Here is a 26,599-nt window from a genome sequence, read left to right on the forward strand (position 1 = left end):
AGCTCCTTACATAGTACTTTATTATCTGCAAGATTCCCTCCAATTAAAAATATCAAAGCATTTCACGCTTTTATTTTAATTTGTGTAACCTAAAAACACACACAAGCACTTGAGGCCCTTTGAATGTGAACAGATGGGTTATTATCCTTCTACATTTGCAGCCATCTTAAAGACTATACAAAATTATTCAGAAGCTGACTAGAAAGTGTCATAGAATGATCTCACATAACCAAGTGCTTAGAGAATAAAATGTCATATTGCCACACAGTGTTGATAGGTATGAAGTTAAATTTACTGGGGAAACAGTTCCTTACTGCATACGACACTATGGTCACAAAAGCTCCTAGAGTTCAAGAGAGCCCTGTTTCTCTCCTCCTTCCACTGCTCTGTGTGTATGTGTGTGTGTGCACGCGCGCACGCGCACGCATATGGAGACACCTACCAGGACAGCCTAGAGCAATGGCCTTCAAATGCAAGATCTACCTCTGATTCACAATCTATAACATGGGACCCAATTTCACATTTTCACTTTTGAGTTATAATTAATATGCACATTATTAATCCTAAAATGGCAATTCACCATAGCAATACTTCCAAATGAAAAGCAGTTATTTCTGCACTTAATCTTAGCTGAGAAGTGAATTGTAGGAGAAGTCTAGAAAGCCATAAAATTGACTAGAAAGTGAACAGAGTGCCCCAGCTGCTGCATAGAGAGGTCCCTCACTAGAGGCATAGATATAGAAAGGTGGGACATGTGGTTGGCCAGAAATATGTATCTTATTTTAAAATGGTTCATGCCTTTCTCCTGCCACATTGCAGCCCTCATGAAAAATTATAAAATAAGTGTCTCAACATGTCCTAGCTCAGACCCCACTTGTACTGCTCCCTTTGGTCTAGTCAGCCTTAGATGGAATCCAATATGGCAGCAACAACTTCGCTACGTCCCACCTATGGGTCCTGACCCACTGGCTGAAGACCTACAGCCTAAGGAATAGAGGTGTGCCTACAGTATGGATACAGAATAGCCTCTGTGCATAGAGAGTCTAAGTCTGCAATCCTATATATGTTTACCTTGATGTAAATCCCAATGAACACGTAGGATTGCACAGCAAGGCTCTTCAGCTTAGAAACATAATAGTACAATGGGTTATAGTAGAGACACATTAATGGGATGAATGCAAACAGACCTGCAATATATCTTATTCTTGTAACTTAACTATGAACTACTCAGTTAAATTACCCAGTATCATTCGTCAAGATGACCATGGGATGCAAACCAATGCCCTGGGTACCACCTGATCCTCTGGCTGCTAAATCCTGAGAAAGGATATACAAGGGTGAAGCCTCTTGTAATTTACCTTTACTTCATCTCCTGCAAGTAAGTCTGCACTTACTCTGAAATATCTAGGTCTAACCACTGTCAAGCTTAGGATGGGATAAGATATTCTTTTCCTTGCCATTTTTTGTTCCACGCCTCAAAACAGATGCAAAATGTGTGTTTTATCAACACAACCATTACTTGAAAGTAACTTGCATAAATTCAGACCTTACATACTCATCATTATCCAGAACTAGTTCATCTTCAGAAACAGTAGCAAGCGTAAGTTTATCTTTGCACCAGTTGAGTGATGTGGAAAAAGCATGGTAGTTTTATATAGGGTTGTATGTTTTTAGATGAGCAAAAACAGACTTAGTATCTTAGACCAGGCATAGGCAAACTCAGCCCTCCAGATGTTCTGAGACTACAGCTCCCATCAACCCTAGCTAACAGGACCAGTGGTCAGGGATGATGGGAGTTGTAGTCCCAAAACATCTGGAGGGCCAAGTTTACCTATGCCTGTCTTAGACCAGTGTTTCCCAACCGGTGTTCCGCGGCACACTACTGTGCCGTGAGACATTGGCTGGTGTGCCGTGGGAGGGAGGCGGGTGAGTCGGGCGGTGAGAGGCGGCGGCGGCGAGGATCCGCGTCGAGCCGGGGGCGGCTCCGCGGTGGTGGTGCCGAGCGGCGGGGCAGCGCGTGCAAAAGGGAGGAGCGCGAGACAGCGGAGGAGGAGGAGGCCGGCATGTCCGGGCAGCAGCAGCAACAACAGCAGCAGCAACTCCCGGCGATGGCTCCTCAAGCCCCGCCGCCGCCCCCTCCTCCGCCCGCTATCGCCGCCACCACCACAACAGCCGCCGCCGCCTCAGTTGCCGCCGTCCCTCAGTCCCTCGCTCTGCTGCCTCCTCCCACCCCCAAAGCTTGGAGGTTCCCCGGCAAGGGGGAGGGAAAAAACTTTCACGTTTGTGCGTCCCTCCCGGCGTGACGCTGCGCGCTGACGTCACGGGGCGGGGCTTTAATGGTGGTGTGCCGCGAGATTTTTTTTCAGTAAACAGGTGTGCCGTTGCCCAAAAAAGTTTGGGAAACACTGTCTTAGACTAAGCACACGATCTTCAACTATTCATAGATATCACTCATTCATGTCTTGCTGAGGGCTTATTTTCTAAGAGCTAAAGTAGCAGGGTTCAAATTTGTCTCAAAATAGTCGCATCCACTAATCACAAGCTTTACTCCATAATCCTAGATGTGTATAGGCTGTTTTGTGGTTATTCAAATGGAAAGGCAAACCCCTGCCACTAAACAAGCGAAAATGCTGAAATTTCTCCTTCCTGGTCTTACCTCCTGCAATATCTCCACATAATTCAGAATATCTTCATTAAGCTACTATTCTCCATAACTATACACAAGGTCACCTCTTAGCTCAGACACTTACATCAGCATGCTTTTATTTAGCTGTCAAGTTTCTTCTAGGTTGCCACTTCTCTGTCTTCTGTTATATGGTCTCTATTGTTGCTTTGTGCTGCACAAAGTCATTAACTCAGGGGGCCTTGCATTATCATTTTGAAGGTACCACTCATACTTTCTGTCATGTTTCGTATGCTGAAGAAAGAGTGCCCACCTCATCTATTCAGGAAAGTGTTAAACTCCTTAAACTCCATTTTTCTGAACTGCCCTAGCATCATATCAGCTCTTACATTGCCTTAGGAATCTCCCTTACCCCAATCTCACTACTCATTGTCATATTGAAGACTCCCTTCCTTCATTATTGACTTCGCTAGCATTGCACCATGTCTGTTATATTCTATAAAGAACCTAGAACATGGCCAGTAGTAGACAAAGTCACTGTAAATTTATTGTCTGTGGCAATGAAGAATTGGTAACAGGCAACCAAGTAAAAAATGATTGGTAAACTGTGGCAGTTGGGCTTCCTTCCATCTATACGCCATCATGGTGCCACAAAACAACCACAAATATTTATTTATTATATATTCTCTCCTTCCTCCAAGAAGGTCAAGAGCACAATTTTAACTTCACAACAACCCTTTGAAGTTAGGCAGAGGAAAGTGGCTCACCTAAGGGCACTCAGTCAGCTTCATAGTTCCATAGTTCAACAGTGGTTTGAATCCATGCTTCCCATGGGTTCAACAAAATGGTGCAGGGCGGTAACTTCTGTAGGCTTATTTGCAAGGTTGACTTACAGTAATCTAAATAGATACTATAAAAATGCACAAATGTATAAGCTGCATAAATAATAAGATTTCCCTTCCAGCTACAGTGGCAAGAAAATCTAGTTTGGCACACAGCTCATGCCACTTGGCACCAGCAAACTACACCTAAAAGGGGTTGTAGCAATACATCATAGAATCATAGAGTTGGAAGGGACCCCGAGGGTCATCTAGTCCAACACCCTGAAATGCAAGAATCCTGCCTACAGCTGTCCCTGGGTGGGTTCTAACCACCAAACTTCTGGTTAATAATCGGATGCACTGACCCATAGCCCCAATATCTGCAGAGGGACGACTTATTAGAGGATAGTATTTAAGAGATATACCCATGGATGAACTGGAGAACAACCTGGAAGAATTTGATTTAAATGGCCAGTACCACACTAGAGTGACCCAAATCTGGGGTTAAGGTATTTCCTAGTCCTTTTAACTGGGAATGTTTAAATGGAAGTAGCAAGGAATGAACCTCAGACCTTTACATATGCAAAGCATATGTTCTGCCACAAACATGGACCTTCCCCATATACTGCTCTGAGGTATAACAGAAGTATAACAAAGAGCAAAATTCCACCTTATTACATGTAGTGCAACTGTGAGCAAATGGATGTGAATACTTTCCTATCAGAATGCAGAAAGGACTAAGAAGTCGTCTCTACTTATACACAGATAACAGCTGTTGTACGACTACCAGCCATGGCACATTCATATGCCTCTTGTTTCACAACAGCTGTGCATAGAATGCACCCATGTATCAAGGTGTCTGTAGCACTGTATGGTGCAATCATGTGCTGCACTGCCACATCTTATTGAGATGGAGGCTGCATGAGTTGCATTCCTAGATCTGTAAGAGTACATCCATGACTGGCCTTTTCAGGGAACCATTATGGTTACACAGTAGGGCCCATAACTAGTGAAAGCATTTTCTGTTGCTAATCTGCCCATAACTGATAAATTTTTTACTTATATGCTCAAATGTGGATTTTTTAAAAAAGCTATTTACCCAAGTAAATTGCCTTCCTCTTCTTTATTAAGCAAATTTACTCAGAAATCTTCAGATACATTCTGCAGCATCAAACTCCTTGTAAAGAGATTTCTTTCAAGGGTAAGAAAGAACACATTCCCTTGAGGTGTATGATATAAATATCTGTGGTACAGCAGACACACATACAAAAGCAATGTCCTCTATGATAATTGTGTTTAAATGTGTGTGCCAAAGAATTCCATACCTAAATTTCTAATACAAAGAAGTTCAGAGTATCAGCTTGAAGAATTCCTAAAGAAAGAAAATTAAAACATTCCTTTACAATACTTTAGTAGATTTCCTAACCTGTTGCGTATTCTAATATATTTTTTAATCATTTCAAAACCATGCATTTATAAGATAATGCCATTTATTTCATGATTTTGACATGTGGAACTACATCTTCCCAGCCATCTTTGCATCACATTAACCACTTTTTGTTTACATATGAACAATAAATATTTTTGCAGGGGATGCTATATATTTGTGTTCTTAATATGTGTTATATACACAAACACTTAAAATAGTTTGAAGACTACGTGGAAATTTATAAGAAGCTTTATGCCATATGTGTCTTGCACTAGTTAATTTCCATGTTGATACAAATAAATCTGAATATTCCTAAAATATTTTGCAGGAGTTGAAAGAAATTGGCCAATCCTAATCTGTAGTTCATCTATCAATGCTTTTTTAACCTTTTAAATCAGGGGAAATGAATTAGGACTTTTAAGGCTGTACCAGCAATTATGAAAAATACTATCGCATAATGAATATATAAACACAATAAAATTATATAGACATATATGAACCCACTACACACACACACACACACACACACACACACACAGTTTTCAGCCACTAAGAAATAATCCTGGAGAAGGGATAAAAATTATTAAAGAATGGCATAATTCTTCACATACCTCAAGAGGATTTTTTTTTAAGCAAGGGGAAAAAATCCAAACCCTGGCACTAGTCTCACAAAACAACAAAGGACTGTGACGACATGTCTGTTATGGTGTACACTGTACTTCACGTATATGGATTTTAATATTTTATCTATCTATATTTTTACACACACACGCACAGTATGGTATAAGGTTGTAGGCTGCATTTCGTTAGAAGAAAAGAGGAAATGATACAATAGATCAAATCTTGCCCCACCTTTCCCCCCACCTTTTCTTGGTGAAACGAACATAAATTGTTTAGGAGCACCACAGCGCCACCAACACAGATCAATACAAAACAAAAAAGATTTCCCACCGTGTGCAAAAAAAAAAAAAAAAAATCGCCTAGAAAAATGCCAAAAATTACAAAATGTCTCCCAAATGCACCTTCTCAAAAGAAGAACACGACACCTAGATGAGGTATACTCCTTAGGAACCTTTATATAAAGAATGCTTTGAGATGAGTGACCAAAAAGCAGCTTACTGGCGAATAAAAAAGGCCAATGTTTAGTAACAGGCATAACTTAATAAAAACCCAGTTTTGTCAATACCCTCCTTCAATACACGAAGGGCAGTTTCTCTAGTACTTTACACCAAGCCAAACCACCCCCACTCCCTAATTAGTCACAACCACTAATATCTTAAATATCCTATCACAAACAATACATTTTCTTTCTTTCTTTTCTCTCTCTCTCTCTCTTCTCTCTTTCTCTTTGTATTATATTTTGTTCCGCACGTATTTATTATTAACGTTGGAGAGTCCAACTCCACCTTGAAAATATCCGAGTTCTTGATGGCGCCATAAAAAAAAAATCAAAGTACAAATATATAGTTAGAATACAGTCACTCCTAGGGAGAAAAGCAAGATAGGTTTATAATACTCAGAAATAATGAGACGTTTAGTGTGCTTAATTAGGAGAACTCAGACCTCGGGGTGGGGGTGGCGCGGGGGGGGGGAAACAAGCCTACATTGGATTCATCAGCATTAAGGAACATGATTATTATTATTATTATTATTATTATTATGCGCTAGCCGATTGCCGCGAAAAAGAAAATATAAACATACATATCTGAAAGACTGGGGGAAACTTACCTCGAAAGGCAAGCAGACAGCTGCCTCCTCACAACGACGGGAAGAAAATAGGTTGTGTATAGTTTCTCGCTTGCAGATAGCTGCCTCCACGCAGCCAAAGGATCCCCGAACATCTTGAAAAACCTTTGCAAACGACCACCGAGACCCTCTCCCATGATCGGCGGCGGATCCCGGAGGTTTTTTGCTCGGGATCTGTGGGGGGCGTTTGGGTAAACCGGAGAAATATCCAAAGAAGATTAAAAGCAAGAGGCGGCAGGAGCCAGAAGACTCTGGGGTTAACAACTTTGTAATGGCAAACAGGCGTGTTCTGATTGGTTGGGAGGGCAGTGTCCCTCCACAGTCTGCACTATCCCCCGCTCTCCCCCTTCTGCAGCCTGGAAAAAATGCAGAAATGCAGTGTGCCATTTTATACAGGCTTTAAAAACACACCCCAAACCCAGCCACCGAAAGCATAGGCATCACATTTTTTTGTGTGACACTGCAAAACAAGAGCTCCCCCAAAAGCTTTACAAAAAAAAATATTTAAAGGTCTCCTTCAGTACATATAAACGTGTCCTTGGGGTGCAGAGAAAAGAGGGAAAGAAAAGAGACGCACAAAAATAATCCACACAGGGGGGCTGGGCCATTTCCCCCTCCCACCCCAATTATTTCTTCTAAAATCACGTCCAACTGTGAAACAAGGCAATTGCCCAGCCGCCCCCACCCCGGTCAAGGAACCTAGAACCGTTTTTATTATTATCATTTTAATGTAAAGAAATGAGTTTGCCTGAATGATATCACCTAAAAAAGCCAGTCACGCCTGGAACAAAAATCCATGACTCCTTGATACAGAATTTGAGAGGCTGCTGCAACAGTAGGAAAGGTTTCCTTCCCCCCTCACAAATCTGCTTACCTACCGTCATAGGCAGAGAGCCAAGAATATTAATTTCAATAGATACATCCATTGTGGTAGGCATAGTTATTCTACAAAGAATGTTTAAAATCCCCTCCTTATACTGACTGACAGAATTCTACCATGCTGCCCACAAACAAAATGGCTGTGGCACTGAGTTTTTTTGGATCCTCCCACCGTGCTTCTCCCCCCGCGGCCTCCGGGAAGTGGTAGAAATCCAAAATAAATCAGTACTCCAAGTACAATGCCCAATCCAAACTCCCCATGACATCAGGGAAGGCGAGGGGCTCTGAGAAGACGCGGTCCTACCTTTAAGGGGTTTTTAAAAATTGTTTTAAAATGTGCATCAATCATTGGAAATTTACATGGCAGTGTAATCCGAACTTCCTGCTTTACATATGTATGAGGTCTTTCACCTATCTTGGCAGGCTTTCAAATTAAGTGGGCTGGGAAATTTGATGCTGTGTATCTTCAGTTGCGAGCTGAGTCAGGTACTCAGTCGCTGTGCGCTGGTAAAAATGAAGGCGAAACGCCTGGCCTAACAAAGAAAAAAAGAGAGAGAGAAATCAAAATCTGGCAACCCCAGCCCTCCACTTCCCCTTTCACTCTTTTGGAGGGCATATTTAATTAAACAAGGCAAGTTATTATGAATGTGGACTCTCTACAAAAGTACAAACATTGAACTTTGTGTCTTAAGTGTTTTGTATAATTATTTGTGTGTATGCTACATGTATTTATTACTACAACTAATATTATTTCTTTGTGATCAACCATTAATGTTAGTTCTGTTCAGTTCTTTACAATAAAGGGAAATACTATTTATTCAAATTTAATTTACTGGCAATTTATTTCAAACCTTGAAACATTAGATATGACACCTTTCAAGTGCCAATTCTCCAGAACCTGCAGTGCTCCCAATTGAGTTCTCATGGGTGTTGTTTACTTCAGTGAAAGGTATTTTATTAGAAAGCCTCAAACCACTTATAAAATAGTCTCCATTGAAGACTACTCTTGATCACAAGAATTGTGAATTTCTAATGCAAGCTATAAACTACTTAAGCCAGAATGTTTTCACTTAAATTAGCTTAACTCCACTGGTGGCAGTAATAAACTTCAATAGGACCAAGCTGGTTTAATAGATTGCAATGGAATATACTTACAAACAAGCATTTTATTCAAATTTCAGTTTTGCAACCTAATCTCAAAAGGCTGTTTTAGCTGAAACAGTAATACCCACATTACCCCCCACATTTATACTACTGTAGCATAAACTACATTGTATCCTCTGAGCCCCCACTCTGCTCATGACATTTCAATACACAGAAAGCCTTTTAATTTCCCTTTGTTTGGAAAATTGCTGGTATTGAACAAAAGATACAGAACCTTTTGATTCTGTGATGGGTCATAAGTGGAACCAAATATTTATTGCAAACTAATCAAAAATAATAATGTTTTAATACTGTTATGAACCACCATGGGATTAGTAACATGAAAGGGTAGGATATAATTTAATAAATATGCAAACTTATTTCACAGCAGTATGGGTGGTGGCTGTGCCAGCTCTCTGGCACTGGTGCTTTCATATGTTAAATCCCATTAGATACTGCTTTAGTATTTCAACACAAAGGACTAGGTCATATGTAACAAAATCAAAAGCTTGAATATACATTTTTGGATTGATTTATGCATGCAGTGCCAGCCCAAGACATTTTGGCACATGGGGTGGACCCCAAAATCGGGCGCGCACACACACACACCCTGCCAGGGAAGAAGGGGTGAGAGAAGATCTACATCATGAACAACCAGAGAAGGAAGATCAACATAGGGATCTGTTGCCATGGGGAATCCTGCCACCTGAGGCACACACCTCACCATGCCTTATGGGTGAGCCGGCCCTGAATAAAGATCTACATCAAGATCTACTGCCCCTGTGGATCCTGCTGCCCGAAGCAGTCACATCACCTAACCTCATGGGTGGGCTGGTTCTGAATAAAGAGCCTGGATAGCTCAGTTGGTTAGAGCTTGGTGCTGATAACACCAAAGTCGCAGGTTCAATCCCCATTTGTGACGGCTGCATATTCCTGCATTGCAGGGGGTTGGACTAGATGATCCTGAGGGTCACTTCCAACTCTACAATTCTATGAATCTATGAATCTACTTTGGGATCTGCTACCCAGTGGCAGAGAAACCCTCTCCAGGAGCCGGGGCAGGACAGCAAGGGGCAGGGTGAACTGCCCAGTGATGCACACACGATGTCCGTATGGACTGCGCATGTGCAGCGGCCATACATGATGCCGCACATGCGCAGTCTGTATGGGGTGCTGCTCGCATGCAGCGGCTGTACGGGCTGCCACTTGCACGGTGACCATATGCTCGTCATGTGAGAGGCAGCCCGTATGGACGCCTGTATGGACTGTGCACGCCCTTGGCCGCTCTACAGCTGGGGGGAGGCAGGGGCCAGCTTGTCACCCCCCCAGTGGAACCCAGGGCGCTCCGCCCCCTCTGCTCCCCCACTTCGTACACCCCTGCTGCTACCCCTGTGGATTCTGTTGCCTGAGGCAGTCACCTCACCATGCCTCATGGGTGGGCTGGCCCTGGATTCCTATTTATATATTTACAAATGTCTCTAAGCAATGTACAAGAAATAAAATATTTTTAAAAACTTTCTGAAGGAAGGCTGTGATCTGACTGAACAAGGCCTTATACTGTATAAATAAATTATAATGTAGATTGTGTAGTTCTGCCCCAAAGCATTCAACATGCATGACTTCACCGACCAAAATTGTAATACCTTTGAATATAATTCTTATATGTAATATAAGAATGGTTACCCAAAAGCATGTGGTGTAGTGGTTAAGAGCGGTAGTCACGTAATCTGGGAAACTGGGTTCGTGTCTCCACTCCTCCACATGCAGCTGCTGGGTGACCTTGGGCCAGTCACACTTCTGTGAAGTCTCTCAGCCCCACTCACCTCACAGAGTGTTTGTTGTGGGGGAGGAAGGGAAAGGAGAATGTTAGCCGCTTTGAGACTCCTGAAGGGGAGTGAAAGGCGGGATATCAAATCCAAACTCTTCTTCTTCTTCTTCTTCAAAATTATTCAGTCGACCTTACCAAATAAATCTCAGAAAGCAACGGGAAGGGGTTCTGTGTATTCTGTGCCACTTTTTCTTCTTCACATTGGATTTTCCTATACAATTTTAATAGCCATTGGTACCTGAAGGCAGACCTGGCCCAAGACATTTTGGCACCTGAGGTAAACCACAAAATGGTACCCTCCTTCCACCGGGGAAGAAGTGAGGGAGGGAGTGAAGATCTCCATTGAAAACAAGGGGGGAGAGAGAAAGATCTACATTGGGAAAGGGAGGGAGGGAAGGAGAACAACAGTGCTTCCTGTTCGCCAAGAGGCTGCTATAGGGTGGCATGGCGGGTCATGCTAAGATGGCGAAAGACCCAGCCTCCAAGGAGTGCACTGCAGCCATCGCTGCCACTTCAGCAGCAGCAGCAGCAGCAGTGGGTGATGCATTCCTTGGAGGCCAGATCTGCTGTCCCTGTGGATCATAGCTGTCAACGTTTCCCTTTTTTAAAAGGGAAATTCCTTTATTCCAAATAGGATTCCTCACAAGAAAAGGGAAAAGTTGACAGCTATGCTTTGGATCCTGCCAACTGGGGTTTTTCAGCTCAGCTTGCCTGGATGGATTGGCCAGCTGTTTGACCCAGAAGGTGAGCTGTTTATTTATTAAACCCTATACCTAGGGTTGCCATATTTCAAAAAGTAAAAAGCAGGACACCCCCAAAGTTGCTGCACTTTTATTTTTTTACAAAAATGCCAGAAAAACAACAATTTTTCAAAAGACTTGCCTAAGATCCAGGACAAAGTGCCACCTTTTGGAAATTCCCCCTGGATGTCAATTCCGCATTTGAAATCCCAGTGATGTCTGGGAAAATCCAGACGTATGGCCAGACATACCTATACCTGCAGGTCTCAGGGCAGTTCACAGAATAAGCTGGTCTGGAAGCTCTACTTGCAGCATATCAATGGTCACGATGACCCCTGCCTAACTGTTAGCAGCTGTAGTGCTGAGCTCATGTGTGTTTCACATGCTTTAAGGTATCCACAGGTCCCAGGCATGGCTAGAGGAGGAGATAATGGTTAATACCAGACACCTGTGTTCCCATGTGACATAGCCTGCCTGGGCTTATAGAGATCTTTACTTGGGTGGGGACAAGCCATCTTCTTGCTGCGAGCAGGGGCAAGGAGGGAGCCGTCGGACCTTTGCTGTAAGTTTGTACCCTTCTTTAATAAATCATTAGACCTGATCAATCTGGTGGTTTAGGCATCTTTCTTTGGAATTCCTGCGTATCTGAAATCCTGTAGGCCCTCCCTTGACTCTGAAGGGCATTTCACTAGCCCTGCCTGAAAAATATGTGGTGATTATCTACTTGGACCTGATATCAATAAGGGCACATAGGGCTCTACTTGCATTATTGGTTTGTTAACACGTAAGGACTTCATGCTTTCTTAAGGGAGGCGACCCAGTCTTTTGTAATTATTTCACCTCATGAATGCCCAGAAAGTTCATGACTGTGTCTGACACGAATAACCCAGTAATTATGTAGCTGATACCATCTTGGAATCCTTAAGATGCCATCACAAAGAACAATGATAAGCTTACAAGCCCTGTTTAGCCCACACACAAAAAGCCTTGATAAATGGGGTAGTAAGTGGTTTAAAAGTATCTGACTGTTTTGTGCTATGGCAGTATGGCTTGTAAAATGTCGTGCTAATAAGTTATTAGTGTGTGTTTGGGTTGGTTTATTCTAAGTAATTTATGTGAAATAAGCCAGCCTGGCTGCTCCCACCTGTCAGTGTTTTAAACCAATGAGTGAACTCAGAGCTGTGACTGATAAGGGGGAAGGCGAAAGAGAAGCAGCCCAGGCACATAACCACCATCTCCTGAAGGGACCAGCAAGGGAACTGTCGGGGTAGCCTAGGAGCCAACTCCTAGGGGCACACAAATGGTGTTAATGCACCACTCCTTGTGATTGATTATGCAGCGCAATTCCTGCCCCCACCCATACTTTGTTCAAGTTGGCACCCCTGCAGGATAGCCCTGCCTCCACCTTCCCTGGGACTACTTAGGAATCTGTGTGCCCTACACAAAGGCAGGAGCTAGGAAACCCTTGTGCAGGGAGCTGGTTTTGACCAGCTTCTGAAGTTGCCCTGATAATATTTTGTACTGTACTGTTTGGGGAAGGGATGTGGCTTTGCATGGAGGAGATCTTGGGTAGGACTGAGTTTCCTGTCTGAAACCCTAGCTAGACCAATGATCCTACTGCATATAAGCAGCTTCTTATGTTCCTATTTTTGTGTTAACAATTTAAACTTTAAATTGCCCTGGGTGTCTTGACAGAAACGTGGTATATATTGTTTAGAGTGGTTTTTTTTTAAAAATGTAAATGTTTTATAAAGGTGTAAGTAAGTAAGTAAGTAAATAGTTTTTCCAGACCACTGATAATGTTGGTTCTATCTTTTTCCAGCCCTACAAAATCATTTTTTGAGGTGTGATGAGCAGAAGTACACAGCATTCCAAGTGGAATCAAGTTAGGATTTCATGGCCCCACCCCACCCCGGTATGTTTCACTTTACACTTACACTAAACTGCTTTTGGCATTTTAATGCCTATTCACTCAGAACTATCATTTCGGAACTCATTGCAATTTCATGTTCTTTTTTTCTTATCTTTTGTTAGTGTATTTATATATAGGCATTGTGCCCTTTCAGTTCCATGCCTATGAGTTACTCAAGGGTTTCTTCTCACTTCTGAGCTCCTATGGAGCATCTCTTACCTACACAGATAAATCTGCTGCTCCCCATTGTTTGGTTCCTCATTCAAATAACTTATCAAAGTGTCCCCCATGCAATGCCTCAAATCTAGCTAACCCCAGAGGATCTATCACACACTCTGCCATTTAAGTTCCCACTCTTTGCCCTTAGTGCCTTTGATAGCTTCCTGATATGCACCAATTCTGTATGTGAAGCTCTGCATTTTGTACCTTGAAATGCTACCCCAGTTGAAGGGAGCTGTGGCATTCTACCTCCAATGTGAGCACATCTCAATGTGAGCTCTGTCTGTGGTCAGCAGGGTTGTCACTGTTTTTTCCTGACAAAGATCCTGTTCTTTTAATAGCAACATAGTGGAAAATCTGAAGTGTGGGTGCTCTTGATGACATGGCTCTTTGAAACAATGCAAGAAAAATAAACTTTTGGCAGGGATTATATATTCAATACCTAGTCAGATTTTCCCTCACACACGCACTCTCCATTTAACATTCAACCTGATGAAAAGTTCTGGCTTGCTCACCGTTTTGTGACCTTTCGACTGGACATTATAAAGAGATTTTTGTTTTTGTTTTTCATAATAGAAGTTAGGTTAACATGTTAGCTATGCATGTTACCATTTCCTAGGCTTGCCTTGATGGCTTCTGAGAACAAAATTATTTTGAACACAGAGAACTGGCAACTAGTGCCTCTAATTACATAATTAGCTTTGCTGTGAAAGAAGCAGTAGCCCTTAGACCCTGCTCCACTACATCAGTGGCCTTTAACAGCTGCATGAAACGGAGAATTGTCAGAGGAAGTTCTTTCCATCATTGTATCTTCATGTACTTGTTGAACTCCAGCTGTTAAAGGCAGAGAACATTGTGTCAAGAAAAAAGATTGCAACCCAAGCAGTTGCCCAGAGACAGCACATGTATGTATTTGTAAAATGGTATCATTTTATGTTTCTAATAGAAACACTAGGATACATGTTTGAAAGGTTTGGTTTTGGGTGGCAGCAGCTCCTAATATAGATCTATATTTTAAATAATTAGATAGGCACAATGTTGATAATTTTATTTGGTATGTATTTTTTGGCGGGGTATGTGTGTGATTCTACTGTGGTGCTGATTTTGTGCTGTTATTCAACTCTATATAACCCATGGGATGGGCAAGCTAAAGCTGCAGTTTTAGACTCATTTAGTTGAAAGCCTTGTTAAACTCAGCAATGATTAACTTCTGAATAAGACACAATCCAAACTGAAGGTAAATTGATGAGAACTTCTGGTTATTATTTGTGTGATCCTTGTCTCCCTTTCTTAGACTTGGGGGAAGGGAAGAAGTCAGACTTGACTAGTGGGTTTTATTTATTGCTAAGAATCTTTTAGAAGCCTTTTGAGAGCCTGTTGGGGCTATGAAGTGGGATACAAATATTCTAAATACGGTAAATAAAAGAAGTCTCACTGGCTGCAGTGGGAGATGGAGCAAATAGCAAACATATAAACATTTCAGGTAGCCCTGCTGGTCTTTGGGGGGGGGGGAGGAATCCAAAGGTTTTATCGGGGCCAAATAAAAAGCTCGCAAAGAAATGAGCAAGCCTTCCAGTTCAACAACATTCATCAGGTTAGATGGTAAGCAAAGGGAGGAAAAATGTGCAGAGGAGAAAAAGGACGTTGATGGGAGGTTGTACAGTATAGGAACACCCTTCTCTTCCCCTCTTCACCACTCTTCGATGAAGAGTTGAACTCGGAAGCTTGCTAATTTCCTTGGCGACTTTTGTTTAGTCAGTCTCCTCATGAATATGCTACTCCCCTACTGCGTTTTCTTTTGAATCTTGTGCCTGGGGAGGGTTGCTTAAGAGGAAGAGAACCGTCATCATCAGGGCCAGATTTAGGTTTGATGGTACTGAATGTTATGGGGCCCTTTATATGTCCAACTGTCCTTTGTCAACAACAAATTGCCCGTGTTTTTGTTTGTTGAATAGGTATCTACAGCAATTTACACATAACAAAACACAACACAAAACACTGTTGCTGTATGTAGGTTTTATTTTATTTGTTTTTTTTAATCTTATATTTTGGAATTATACATCCAGTGTTTTTTCCCTTTAATTTTTTGGGGGGCTCCCAAGAGAGTGGGACTCATCATTAACCGGTGTCTAGGGCGGGTGAGTGACCGGCACGGCGGCAACGGGACCGAGCCAAGCAAGCGAGAGAACCTCTCACAGCGCGCGCGCGCGCGGCACCAACCGCCCTGTCTCGCGCCCTCCTGAGGAGAACTCGCGGCCCGTTTGAAAAAGAAATGGCAGTTGACGACGCCGGGGAGGGGGGGGGGCTCGCGCGCGCGCGCCCCCTCCCTCCGACCGACGACGACTCATTCCTCGGAAGAGCAGCAGCAAGAAGCCAGGAACGTGGGCGGGAGGGAGGGAAAGAGCGGATGGGGGAGATGATGAGGTGCCTGGGTAGCTGAACGTCTTTAGGAAACCAGTGATTGAGGACGGGCAGCTCAGCCTTCGCCTAGGTGGGTCTCTGAAAGGGAGGCGAAGAACAGTAACAACCGCAAGAGCTCGGTTTCCATATATTGGGGCGTCTCCAGAGAGCAGCTTTGCCTTTTACTGGGGGTGGGAAGTGGGGCGTGACCCAAACAACAACAACCACCCACAGCTACAGTCTCCCCCCTCCCCGGGAAGCTCCTTAAACTCTAATAATAATAATAATAATAATAATCATAATCATAATAATCATAATCATAATTTTTTATTTATACCCTGCCCTCCCCAGCCAAGACCGGGCTCAGGGCTGCTAACAACCAATAATAAAAAATAAGTTGATTAAAATACAATTTAAAAGATTAAGATACAACATTAAAACATTAGGGTGCAATCTCTTATGGACAACTTCATTATTTCACATTAAGGGTATTGCACTTTTTTATCACCAAGAAGCTCAGGGATGCGAGTTCCCTGTTCTTCCTGGCCATCATCTCCTTCAAGCAACCCTGTGAGGTAGGTTAGACGGAAGGAGGTTGTGCCTTTCTTTGCCCAACTTTTAGTGGACATCTGGTTCCAAGTTCCAGCATTTCCCTGCCTGCCAGCCAGTTAATTAATTAATGTAAGCTATTTGTATCCTCCTTTTCAATTTAAACTAAACTAAAAGCTGCTAATGATGTAGCAGTATATAGATAGATAGGTAAATTATTTTTAAAAATCATTGTCATTTGGGTTAGGGGAGCCTCTTTTAGTGATGTAAGGAGCCAAGGTAAGAACTCAGATCTAAGATTTATTTGTTTCTAGAAATCGGTGTGTAGCAAAAACAACAACAACAACACCACGGCTTTCATAGTATCAAAGTAATATAGCATCAGTGGAAGTGAACTCAGACACAAACTGAATATACAACACAAACTGAATAACCTTGGTAGGGACATTCTACCCTTTAAACATGTTTTTCTACTTTTAAACAAATATCTAAATAAAATATGAAAACGGAATCATTTTACACAAATACGAATAAAATTATGTAAAAGCTAAGGGTTGGGAATTCAACATGATATTATTATAATGGTTCAGTCAGTGTAAACATTTCTGCTTCCAGATGGAACAATCTTGTCCTATGTGCTGCTCTGGGGTCCCTCGGTTTTCTATTATTTATTATACCATATATATCTCACCTTTTTCTGAATCTTCTTAAACAGTTTTTAACTGGGCTTTGAAAAAGGCCACTCTGTCTTTCAATTTCTGCAAATCTTTTAACATAACAAGGTACAGAAGGAACCTAGAATTTATAGAATTTATACAGGACATTCTTATACAGTGGTGCTGTTTTATAAATTAATATGCTTACCCCATTCCAAAAGCTGTTCAGCTAGGTCTTGGGACCTAGCAACCCAGCAGAAGGTAGGATGGTGTAAGTCAGACCCGATTTTAAACATTTCTTTTCCCTTAGGTTCAGTCTGGCTCAGCTGGCAGTAGCCCCATTGCTGAACACAGTTTTGTTAACGGAGAAATCTGAGGGCTCCCTTGGACAAAAAAACAAAGACACCAGCCAGGAATACCAGAGCAAAACAGCAGCCAGTAGGCTTGGTCTTTATTGAAGAGTGCCGTGACAGGATTCACAGTTACATCATGAAAGGGGAAGTCTGGTGGCAGTAATCTGAGCATCCTGGACCCTGAGCCATTGGTTCACCTTGCCTTCCACCAAACACCCATCAAGTATAACAAAAAAGATATTTACATTTCCCTGCTAAACCCTGTCTGTGGTGCCTAACCCCCTTTTCTCAAATTATGACACAAGAGACCAGAGTATGGGTTCAAATTGGCCACAACTTTATTGAATTTTAGAAGTGGGAAACTTGGCACAGGCCTTGGCAGGTAACCCTCTCAGCCCACCTGGCTGAGGATATGCAGACAGTTGAGGCCCAGTGAGAGGGGACTGCAAAGCGCAAACTTACACAGCATGCCCTTCCACTGACCTCATCCAGGGAGTTTGACCTACATGCCACCGCTCTAGGGCCAGGGACTCCCGGTTTTTGCCTTTTAACGGGCCCTGCAAGCGCCGCTGCATGGGGAAAATTCCTTCCCGGTTCTGAATACAGCAACCATCTTACAACCGCAGCAGCGCCCGCTGACCTGGAACGCAAAATATTAGCCTGTAAAGAAGAAATCATTAAATTGAAGATCGCTGACCTAAGCTGAAATTAAAAGGCAAGAAATATTAATTGAGGGAGGGTGGGTGGGTGATCCCAGAAGGAAGAGCAGCAAAAGAGGCTTGAGCCCAGGAGTCAGCCTCTTTTCCTTTGGCCTTAGGCCCACCCCCAGCCGGCTGTCTATTGTCCTCCCTGGCCGGGGGCGGGTCAAAGGCCAGCTCAGGCAGGTGGGTGGCAGCCGCCCAGGTGAGCCTCACTTGGTGCCGCAAACCCCGCCCACCTGTGGGGAAGGGAGGGTGGATATTCCCTGTTTCACAGCCAAGTTAATCACACCCTTTTGTCTTCATCTGGGTTTGTTATTTCTGGAATGGCTACCTGTCTGGCACTCAGGTACCAGGATGCCAGGAATTATCACTCAGGCAGAGGGGCTTCTGAGTAGCTGAGCTCACATGTCTATATGAATTTCTGAAGTTTTCCAGTGAGCCAGTACATAGACACATTTATCAGTGAATTGTTACATTTGGTATTGTGCAGCAAAGGTCCCTTGAATAGATAGGAAGAAACTGTCATGGGGTATTTTATAGGGACAAATCACAAATGTCACTAAAGCGATCGTGCTGGTTTTGGTAGTGGGCTGCATGTGCATGATATCTGCTGGAGGGGCAACCCCCGCAACCTATACATAAATTCCTGCAACAGTTTGGAATAGAGGTAAATTACCCTGGCTTAAGTTAGGCCAGTTTCCTGTAGTTTTGGATTGCTTTACAGAGCTAGGAAGAAGGTAGGGATGTGTGTATTTTCTTTAGTGGGTTGAAAATAAATGAGTGCATTCAGTAGAGAATGGTACAAGGAGAAAGGGCTAAAAATACTTTTCTCCTGTGTTATTTTTGTATACGTTATACAGGGTGAGTCTTTTAAAAGAGGCCCCGTGGAACATGTGTGCTCTGTATCCATGGGGCCTCTTTTAAAGGACTCACCCTGTATAATATTTTAGTCTAGGGTAGGGGTAGACAACTTAAGGCTCGTGGGCTGGATGCGGCCCAATTGCCTTCTCAATCCGGCCCGCAGACAGTCCAGAAATCAGCTTGTTTTTACATGAGTAGAATGTGTGCTTTTATTTAAAATGCATCTCTGGGTTATTTGTGGGGCATACGAATTCATTCATCCCCCCAGAGTGCCCCAGCTCTGAGTTGTGGTGGTGGTGGAAGTGGAGGGGTGGGCGCAGTGGCATGGGAGGCAGGGAGTAGCGTATTCTCAGGTGGCAAAATGGTATGGGCTGCGCTTGGTACTTAGTACCCTTAAGAAAATGGTGGTGTGTGCACTCCTGAAAGAACTCTCCCTACATGCAGAGATTGTGAACTACTGTACAGTTGCTAGTGTTCCCTTTTTGGGAAAGATGCATAAGAGGGTGGTTCAGCTGAAGGTGCTCTTTAGATCCATGTCAATCTGGGTTTAGGACTGGTTTTGGAACTGAATCAGCCTTGATCGTCCTGATGGATCATTTTTATCAGAAGATGGATGCAAAGTGTGACTCTGTTGCTTTAACTCAGCCTCTAATTGGCTTTTGAGGCCATCAGCCATCATAATTTGCTGGACCAGCTCTGTGGATTTTGGAAGGCAGTGTTTTGCAGTGGTTCCACTCCTATATGTGGAGCTGGTCTTGGAGGGTGGCATCAGGTGACTATACCCTGGCAATTGTGTTGTGGGGTGTCACAGGATGCAGGGGGTGGTCCCTGTCTGCTTGAAGGAGGCAGTGGTGAATCCACTCCTCAAGAAACCCTTCTTAGATTCAGAAAATCTAGCTAATTAGTGGCCTGTTGCTATTCTCCCCTTCTTGGGCAAGGTTCATGAGCATGGGTTGTGGACCAGATGCAGGCACTCAGTTGGGGTTTAGGTCCAGTTTGGGCACAGAAACTGCTTTGGTTGCCCTGTATGATAACCTCCGTTGAGAGAGGGATGGGAAATGTGTCTCTATTAATTCTCCTCACCTCTGCGGCTTTTGATACCATTGACCATGGTATTCTTCTGGAGTGACTGTCCAAGTTAGGTGGATGGCACTGTTTTGCAGTGGTTCCAGTCCTACTTCGATGGACACTTCCTGAGGGTTATGGTTGGGGAGTGTTCTTCAGCCCTATGGAGCCTTCAATGTGGGGTTCCTCAGGGTTCAATTTTATCCCATATGCTGTTTAACATCTACATTAAATGGCTGAGTGAGGTTATCTCGGCAGGTGGGAGTATGCTGTCAGCAATATGCTGATGATGCACAGCTCTGCTTCTCCTTTACATTTGCAGGTGTGGCAGTGGATGTTCTGGACCACTGTCCTGCCTTGGTAGTGGACTGGATGAGAGCCAGCAAACTGAAGCTCAATCCAGATAAAACTGAGAGACTGTTAGGGGGCATTTCCCTAGACTGGTTGAATGGGAGGTTGTCTGCTCTTATGCTCCCTCTGAAGCAGTGGGTACACAGCTTGAGGGTACTTAGATCTATAGAGGAAGGGTGATATACTAAATGAATGAATGAATGTAAAATAATAATAATATAATAATGTCCCACCATTCTTTGTTCTTTCAAACGAAGGAGCAACATATTACTTACCTGGGAAACCCAGCCAGATGAGTGGGGTATGTATGTATGTATGTATGTATGTATGTATGTAAGTAAGTAAATAAATAAATAAATAGCAGGCTGAAAAATTGCTGCTTGCCATGCTACTTTAAAGTGATTAACAGATGCACAAATTTTCCTTCTCTAAAGTGCCCCCCATCACCCCATTTTTGATACCAGATTTTCTTATTAAATTCTTTCTGCTTCTATTCCCTTATCAGTTTAGGAACATTAGATCACCTGAGAAGCCACTGAAACACTGAACAGAACTCTTCTGATGCAGGTACATTGAGTCAAACAGAATATAGGGGAACATACAAACATATATAATCTGAGCAGAAGGGTCACTGAACAGAATTTGAGCAGTAGCCTCCTTTTGTCCATTATGAAAAAAGATAACTAGGACAAGATTTACTCTTGTGCAGCCTCCACCTCCAGCTTGAACAGAATGGAAGAATCATAGAGTTGGAGGTAAACTCAAGGGTCATCTAGTTCAATCCCTTCAATATAGGTATCAAAGTTATATTATCCCCAAGCATTTTATGGCATTTTATGGTGTTTGTGGGAGAGGGGTTATTTGTTTGTTATTTGTTTTTGTTTTATTATGTAGTTTGTGTTCTCATTTTGTATTTTTATGTTGTGAACTGCCCTATATAAAAATTTAATCAATCAATCAATCAATCAATCAAATGACTGGGGCTCCTCTGCTGCCAGCAAGGTAGGGACCCAGCCTGAGAATTTTTCTAAGGCATTCCCTGGAGACAGACCTGCTGAGTTCTCTCCCTGGATACTAGAGTCTTCTGGGTAGTTGCTGTAGGAGTAGGGGTCTCTGTTTCCCTAAGTCTCGGCTCTGGGAGGTTTGGACCATCAGCAGATGATTAGTTATCTGGGTTTGGGTCAGGGGTTAGTGTGACAGTTCCTTCAATTTAGTACCAGTTTAATACGGAGTTGCCATCTTTGTTCATCTGGTTTTTTAATTGAATTCAGGTGATGATTTTACCAAACTAGTTCTGATGTTTTCTGAGTTGTCCTTCCATTACCCCACCAGATTAGACTTGGGTGTGTGTGGGTGTGCGTGTGTGTGTTATAAAACACAACTACAATTTCAGTGTCAGATATGGATGGCTAGCCCACCATTTTCAGGGCTATTGTACCATTAATTTGAAGTTTCCTTTTTATAGCTTCTACTCCCGTAATGAGTTCCTATTTGTTCACTTATGGGACCATGGTATTCATTACATGGCCTTTAATAAATCCTATTCCTGAAGGGTCTTACTATTGCCTTTAATTTGTCCTGTTGATATGGGATTAAAATGTCCTCTAAATAGGTGGAACATTTTTTTAAAAAAATATTTTATGAGTGCAATTGTAATGCCTATTTAAAAAACAGCTTTTGGTCTGGCTGCAAAGAGGAAACCAATAATTTAGCTAGCTCCTACTTTCCAGGACACAGAAACTGACTGCTTAAAAGCCCATTAAATAATGTCATGGATTTTTGAATGGACAGAAGCAAACCTATTACAGGGCAGAAGCTGAAAATAAGTTTATGTGTGCAATAGTTCTGAAAGTCCTTATAGTGCTCACATGAAAAATGAAATATTAATTTTTTTAAAAAATGTGTTATTTTGCTATTTTATTTTTTAATGATATGAACCAATATTGTTTTATTTCTTCCTAAAAAAATAACAGAAGAAGAACAATGAAGCCAGCAAAAGTGAGAATTAAGGATCAACCGCTATATTCCACATTTAATGAAAAGAGGAAAAGTAAACAGGGCTATGAACCTGGGCATATGCTTTTATTGCCTTCAGCTCCAACAGAATCTGTTGCACAATACTCTTTAGCCCTTCCATCAACAAATAAAGATAGAGTACTAGATGAAATGGACGTGCTTAAGAATATAACTGTTCATCTAAATGAGGTAGGACAATCACTGAATTTTTGCATGTTCATTCCATCTTGACTGTTGAATTCAGTATGCCAACATAGTTTGCATCCTAAATTCCTCCGTCCAAATGTTTCCTTTAACTAAATAATTAAAATTGCAAGAATTAATAGGAATTCCTATCTGAGTGGACAATATTAACTACCAAGGAGTTCAGAACCCTGAAAAGCTAAGCAGCTCATTAAAACTCAATCTATTCCTGGTAATATACCAAATCATATGTATCCTAAAAACTTGGTGCTAGTATCATGGCTAGGAAGAATAGCTATTATAAAAATTGTAAAACCTAGAATCAGTTTCTTCTTTTGAAATTACCCTATCATGGTTCTTCTCAGTCTGGAAAGAAACAACTGATCCTAACCACTGCTTTTATCTACAGAAAAGAAATAATTGAATTAAAAAACTTAGTTTCTGCTGTGATTTATTTTGTTGAAATAATTTTTAGTATACATTTTTTATTTGTATTAATTATTATATAATTTTTTATTATACATATACAGTTTGCTGATACAGTTGTACCTTGGTTTAAGAACAGTCCTGTTTACGAATGATTTGGTTTACAAACTCTGCAAAACCGGAAATAGTGTCCTGGTTTGAGAACTTTAACTCAGTCTAAGAACGGAATCCGACTGGTGGAAGGGCACCAGTGGCGGGAGGCCTCATTAGGGAAAGCACGCCTCGGTGTAAGAACGGTTTCAGTTTAAGAACGGACTTCCAGAACAGATTAAGTTCGTAAACCAATCATGCTGTTTGCCAAAGTTTTTGATACCAGAATTCTGAATTGTTTTTGGAAAGAGATAAATGTGTGTATCACAATTATTAGTTAATCTGTCAGTTGTTGCTAGAGCTACTGTTGTCATTTGAATTAATTTTTATTAATTTTCATTAGTAACAATCTAATGGAGGCCACATTAATACAATACTAAATCATGCCAAATCACAATACAATAAAAAAGTCAATTAATCAGTTCTGAATTCAATATTTTTGGATGACTTCCCGTGTTCTGGTTCTGGAGTTGATGTTAATCCTTGGTCCTGCTGCAGTTCTCTTAATTAGTCCAAATTCCACAATGCCAGTCTTAAACCTTTGTTTTAGGAGTCACTAGTGTGATGACTTTCATTCGTATTTAATAAATCCATATCCATTAACTTGCAGAGGGATTTTATATCCTGTAGTTTCTGTGTGAAATTATTGTTTACCTTCTTCTTTTCATATTGTAATCAATCAAAAACTAATTTCTAAGTATGCCACAATTCCATTTTCCCTCTCCAAAACTTGAAAGCACTCCAGCTTCACTTATGTAGCATTCCAGTTACGATAGCGAGAGTCCTCTCCAGATCAAAACCTTGGCACTGATTCATTTAGCGGGTTATCTTTCTCCTTCATACAGAACATGTCTGTTTCTTAAGTCCAAATTCAGATCCATCTTAAAAGAAACAGAAGTACTTCCACTCATGGTGACCGCATTGGAGAATTTCCAATACGTACAGTGCTACACATACTACGTCCCTGCCCTTGCATTCCATCAGAGCGGGAGGCAGTTATTGGATGATCCACGAGTGAAAGCTCTCCTACCCCAACCTGGGGGGGGGTGTGTTTCCAAGGATAATTACTGCCAGATTATCCTTAATTAACTGCACGGCTGGCATCCACTATTGTGGGATCCATTGTTTTCCATGGTGGGAGTGCCGGAACGAGCTACTATTGTCAAACATTAGATTTTAAAAATAGACACTCCTTGAGTTTCTGCTTTTATGCTATGCTAATATTAGAAATATATAGCATTGCAGGTAGTCTAAGGGAGAAAGATATAGATTTGGACATTTTGTTGTTTAGTCGTTTAGTTGTGTCTGACTCTTCGTGACCCCATGGACCAGAGCACGCCAGGCACTACTGTCTTCCACTGCCATTTGGACATTACTAAATGATTATTGTCTGCCCTGTAGTTGAAAAAAAATATGGAAGTCCCTATCTGTCCTTGCAAAGAAAAATATGCTTAAAATTGACCACAGACGATTCCAAACCCTACTTAACTGTATAGTCAAAGGCATATAATCACAGTGCCACAGAGGCTGTTTGGAACAATTGTCTTACCTCTGTATGGCAGGGAAGTGCTGCATATCTGACAGATATATTATAAAACAGTAGCGGGCAGCTTCCAGCCTACATGCCTGTTTAGGCTGGTGAGGCCCTTTAACCTATGAGTCTCTTTTGGCCAAACCACACCCACCTGCCCTATTTCTGAAGTCATCTATGACTTTGTTATCTATGACAGTTAAAGTGGCTGGGGCAAATGGGTTTCCAGGTACTGCCATTCAGCTGACTGGCAGTGCTTGAAAATCCCTGCTCTCGGGACTTCCGGAGGCGGCGCGAAACGGTAATGGCTGTCCTCTTCATCTACTGAAGAGGGGCTCCGCGGAAAAGGGTCGTGCGCTGCGTCACAGCGATGACCCATCCAGAAAAACCACGGGTAGAGTGAGCCCGTGGCCGTGGGATCCGGCGGGCACCAGGAGCGACCCCAGAAACGGCGAAGGAGCTTCGTAAGGAGCTCTGGAACGTGGAAGGGGGAGCGGTGCTGTGGATTCATCGCTCTTTCTGCGGAAGTGAAGCCGCGCGGCTGCTGCCGATGAGCGCCGACCTTTCTTCCAAGAACATCTGATTCTAAACAACATACCAGTGAGTAAGAACTTTAAGATTGGGAACCAAATTATTGAATTCGGCTGAAAACGGGAGACGTTAAAAGGGAAGTCCGTCTTCCGACTCTGCTTAAAGTTCAAAGCAAAGATCCGGACAAGCGGGGAGCATTGAAAGGGGGATTTAAAAGGAAGTTTGCTTTTACTGCGCAAATTCTTGAACTCTTTATTTGGAAGTAAAAAAGATTACTTCTTTGTGAACGGACTGAATTTAGACTGGGACTACTCCTCTTCACGTTGGATTATAAAATAAGTGAGAAACCAGTCTGCGGACTGCCAGGATACAAAGAACTGTCAATTTGCGGATACTGTGTTTAAAGCTGAATGTGCTACATTTGAGCCCTTTGAGGGGATACAAACAAGGAACTGTTGCATGCACCATTATTGAGACCTTGTTTTTAACTTGGGCAAAGCTCTGCAAATTTAAAGGATATTGTAGGTATTTTCTCCCTTTCTCCTTCTTTTTCTGGTTCACTGGGATTAATGGCGGAAAGTTTCCTTTTCCTTCCTTTGACTACATGGGAGCTCCCCCTATAGGACTGTGGAATATTTAGTCTCTGAGAACTGCCTATTGTTTTGTTCATCTTCTGCTTGGATGTTTACATTCTGGACTGTTTTTCCCATGGGATTTACAATTTGACCTTGATACAATAGACAGCTGTGGAATGAGTGGCACAGCAAAAACAAGAGCTGCCAAATCCAAAGCAAAACAATCTGAACTGTTGCAAACAACTTTGACTGTGCAGCCACGTAGATCATCTGTTCCAACTGTTTTAGGCTTGCAAGAAGGAGAAACTAAAGAGCCAGCCCTAGGGGATATGGCTGCAGGAGGACTTGACCCAGTCTCTAAAGAAATTTTGGAACAACTGGCTGCCTTAAACAAGAAAGCAGATGAACAGGCAGTAAAATTTGACCAAGTGACAGCCACTATTAACAAATTGACTGAGCAAGTCTCCCAAAATACACAAGCAATTGGAAATATTCAAACAACAATGGCTGAAAATCGTAAACTGGCTGAAGAAGCAAATCAAAAAGCAGAGCAAGCCAACAAGAAAGTTGAGGAAGTAAGAAGGGAAGTAAGGCCACTGAGCAGGCAAATTAATGAACAGCAGGCCTATCTGTCTATGGTGGAATTGAAAAATCGGGAAAATAATCTCAGATTGAGAGCGATACCAGAACTTGAGAAAGAAGATTTGATTGGCTTCCTGACAGTAGAATTATCAAAGTTCTGGGGCATAGCAGAAGACAAGGACTTTAAAATTGTCACCGCTTTTAGACTGGGAAGAGTGGTGAGGAAGGACAGACCTAGAGACTGCCTGATCATTTTGAGATCCAGGCAAGAAAGAGATAACATATTAGGCCTACACTTTAAAAATTCATTGGTGATTCAAGGTAAGAAA

The 26,599-nt window shown here is 42.2% G+C and overlaps 2 protein-coding genes and 1 long non-coding RNA gene across 8 annotated transcripts in view; 2 read left to right on the forward strand and 1 right to left on the reverse strand.

The window, feature by feature from the left end:
* Nucleotides 1-7,763, reverse strand: part of EPC1 (enhancer of polycomb homolog 1) — a 55,923-nt gene extending 48,160 nt beyond the window's left edge. Inside the window, exons 1-2 of one of the 3 annotated variants that reach the window (XM_082193756.1) lie at nt 7,498-7,760; nt 6,602-6,793 (exon numbers count right to left, since the gene is read on the reverse strand). In XM_082193756.1, the coding sequence (XP_082049882.1) occupies nt 6,602-6,793; nt 7,498-7,557 (252 nt within the window). In that variant the 5' untranslated portion in view covers nt 7,558-7,760. Of the gene's footprint in view, nt 1-6,601 lie in introns of all 3 variants that reach the window. The other 2 variants (XR_014212614.1, XM_082193755.1) reach the window with 2 other exon arrangements.
* Nucleotides 1,097-5,502, forward strand: LOC309515735. Its single transcript, XR_014212642.1, has 2 exons — nt 1,097-1,852; nt 2,421-5,502. It is a non-coding gene; the product is annotated as an uncharacterized lncRNA (long non-coding RNA).
* Nucleotides 7,764-15,662: 7,899 nt separating the features above from the next.
* The window catches only part of CCDC7 (coiled-coil domain containing 7), a 165,565-nt gene continuing 154,628 nt past the window's right edge, over nt 15,663-26,599 (forward strand). For 3 of the 4 annotated variants that reach the window (XM_082193696.1, XM_082193698.1, XM_082193699.1), the window contains exons 1-3: nt 15,663-15,831; nt 20,782-20,843; nt 22,250-22,481. In XM_082193696.1, coding sequence (XP_082049822.1) covers nt 22,260-22,481 — 222 coding nt within the window. In that variant the 5' untranslated portion in view covers nt 15,663-15,831; nt 20,782-20,843; nt 22,250-22,259. Of the gene's footprint in view, nt 15,832-20,553; nt 20,578-20,781; nt 20,844-22,249; nt 22,482-26,599 lie in introns of those variants that run through there. The other variant, XM_082193697.1, reaches the window with a different exon arrangement.

This window comes from Podarcis vaucheri (assembly GCF_965113315.1).
Source record: "Podarcis vaucheri genome assembly, chromosome: 12".
In the NCBI taxonomy this organism is placed as follows: Eukaryota; Metazoa; Chordata; class Lepidosauria; order Squamata; family Lacertidae; genus Podarcis; species Podarcis vaucheri.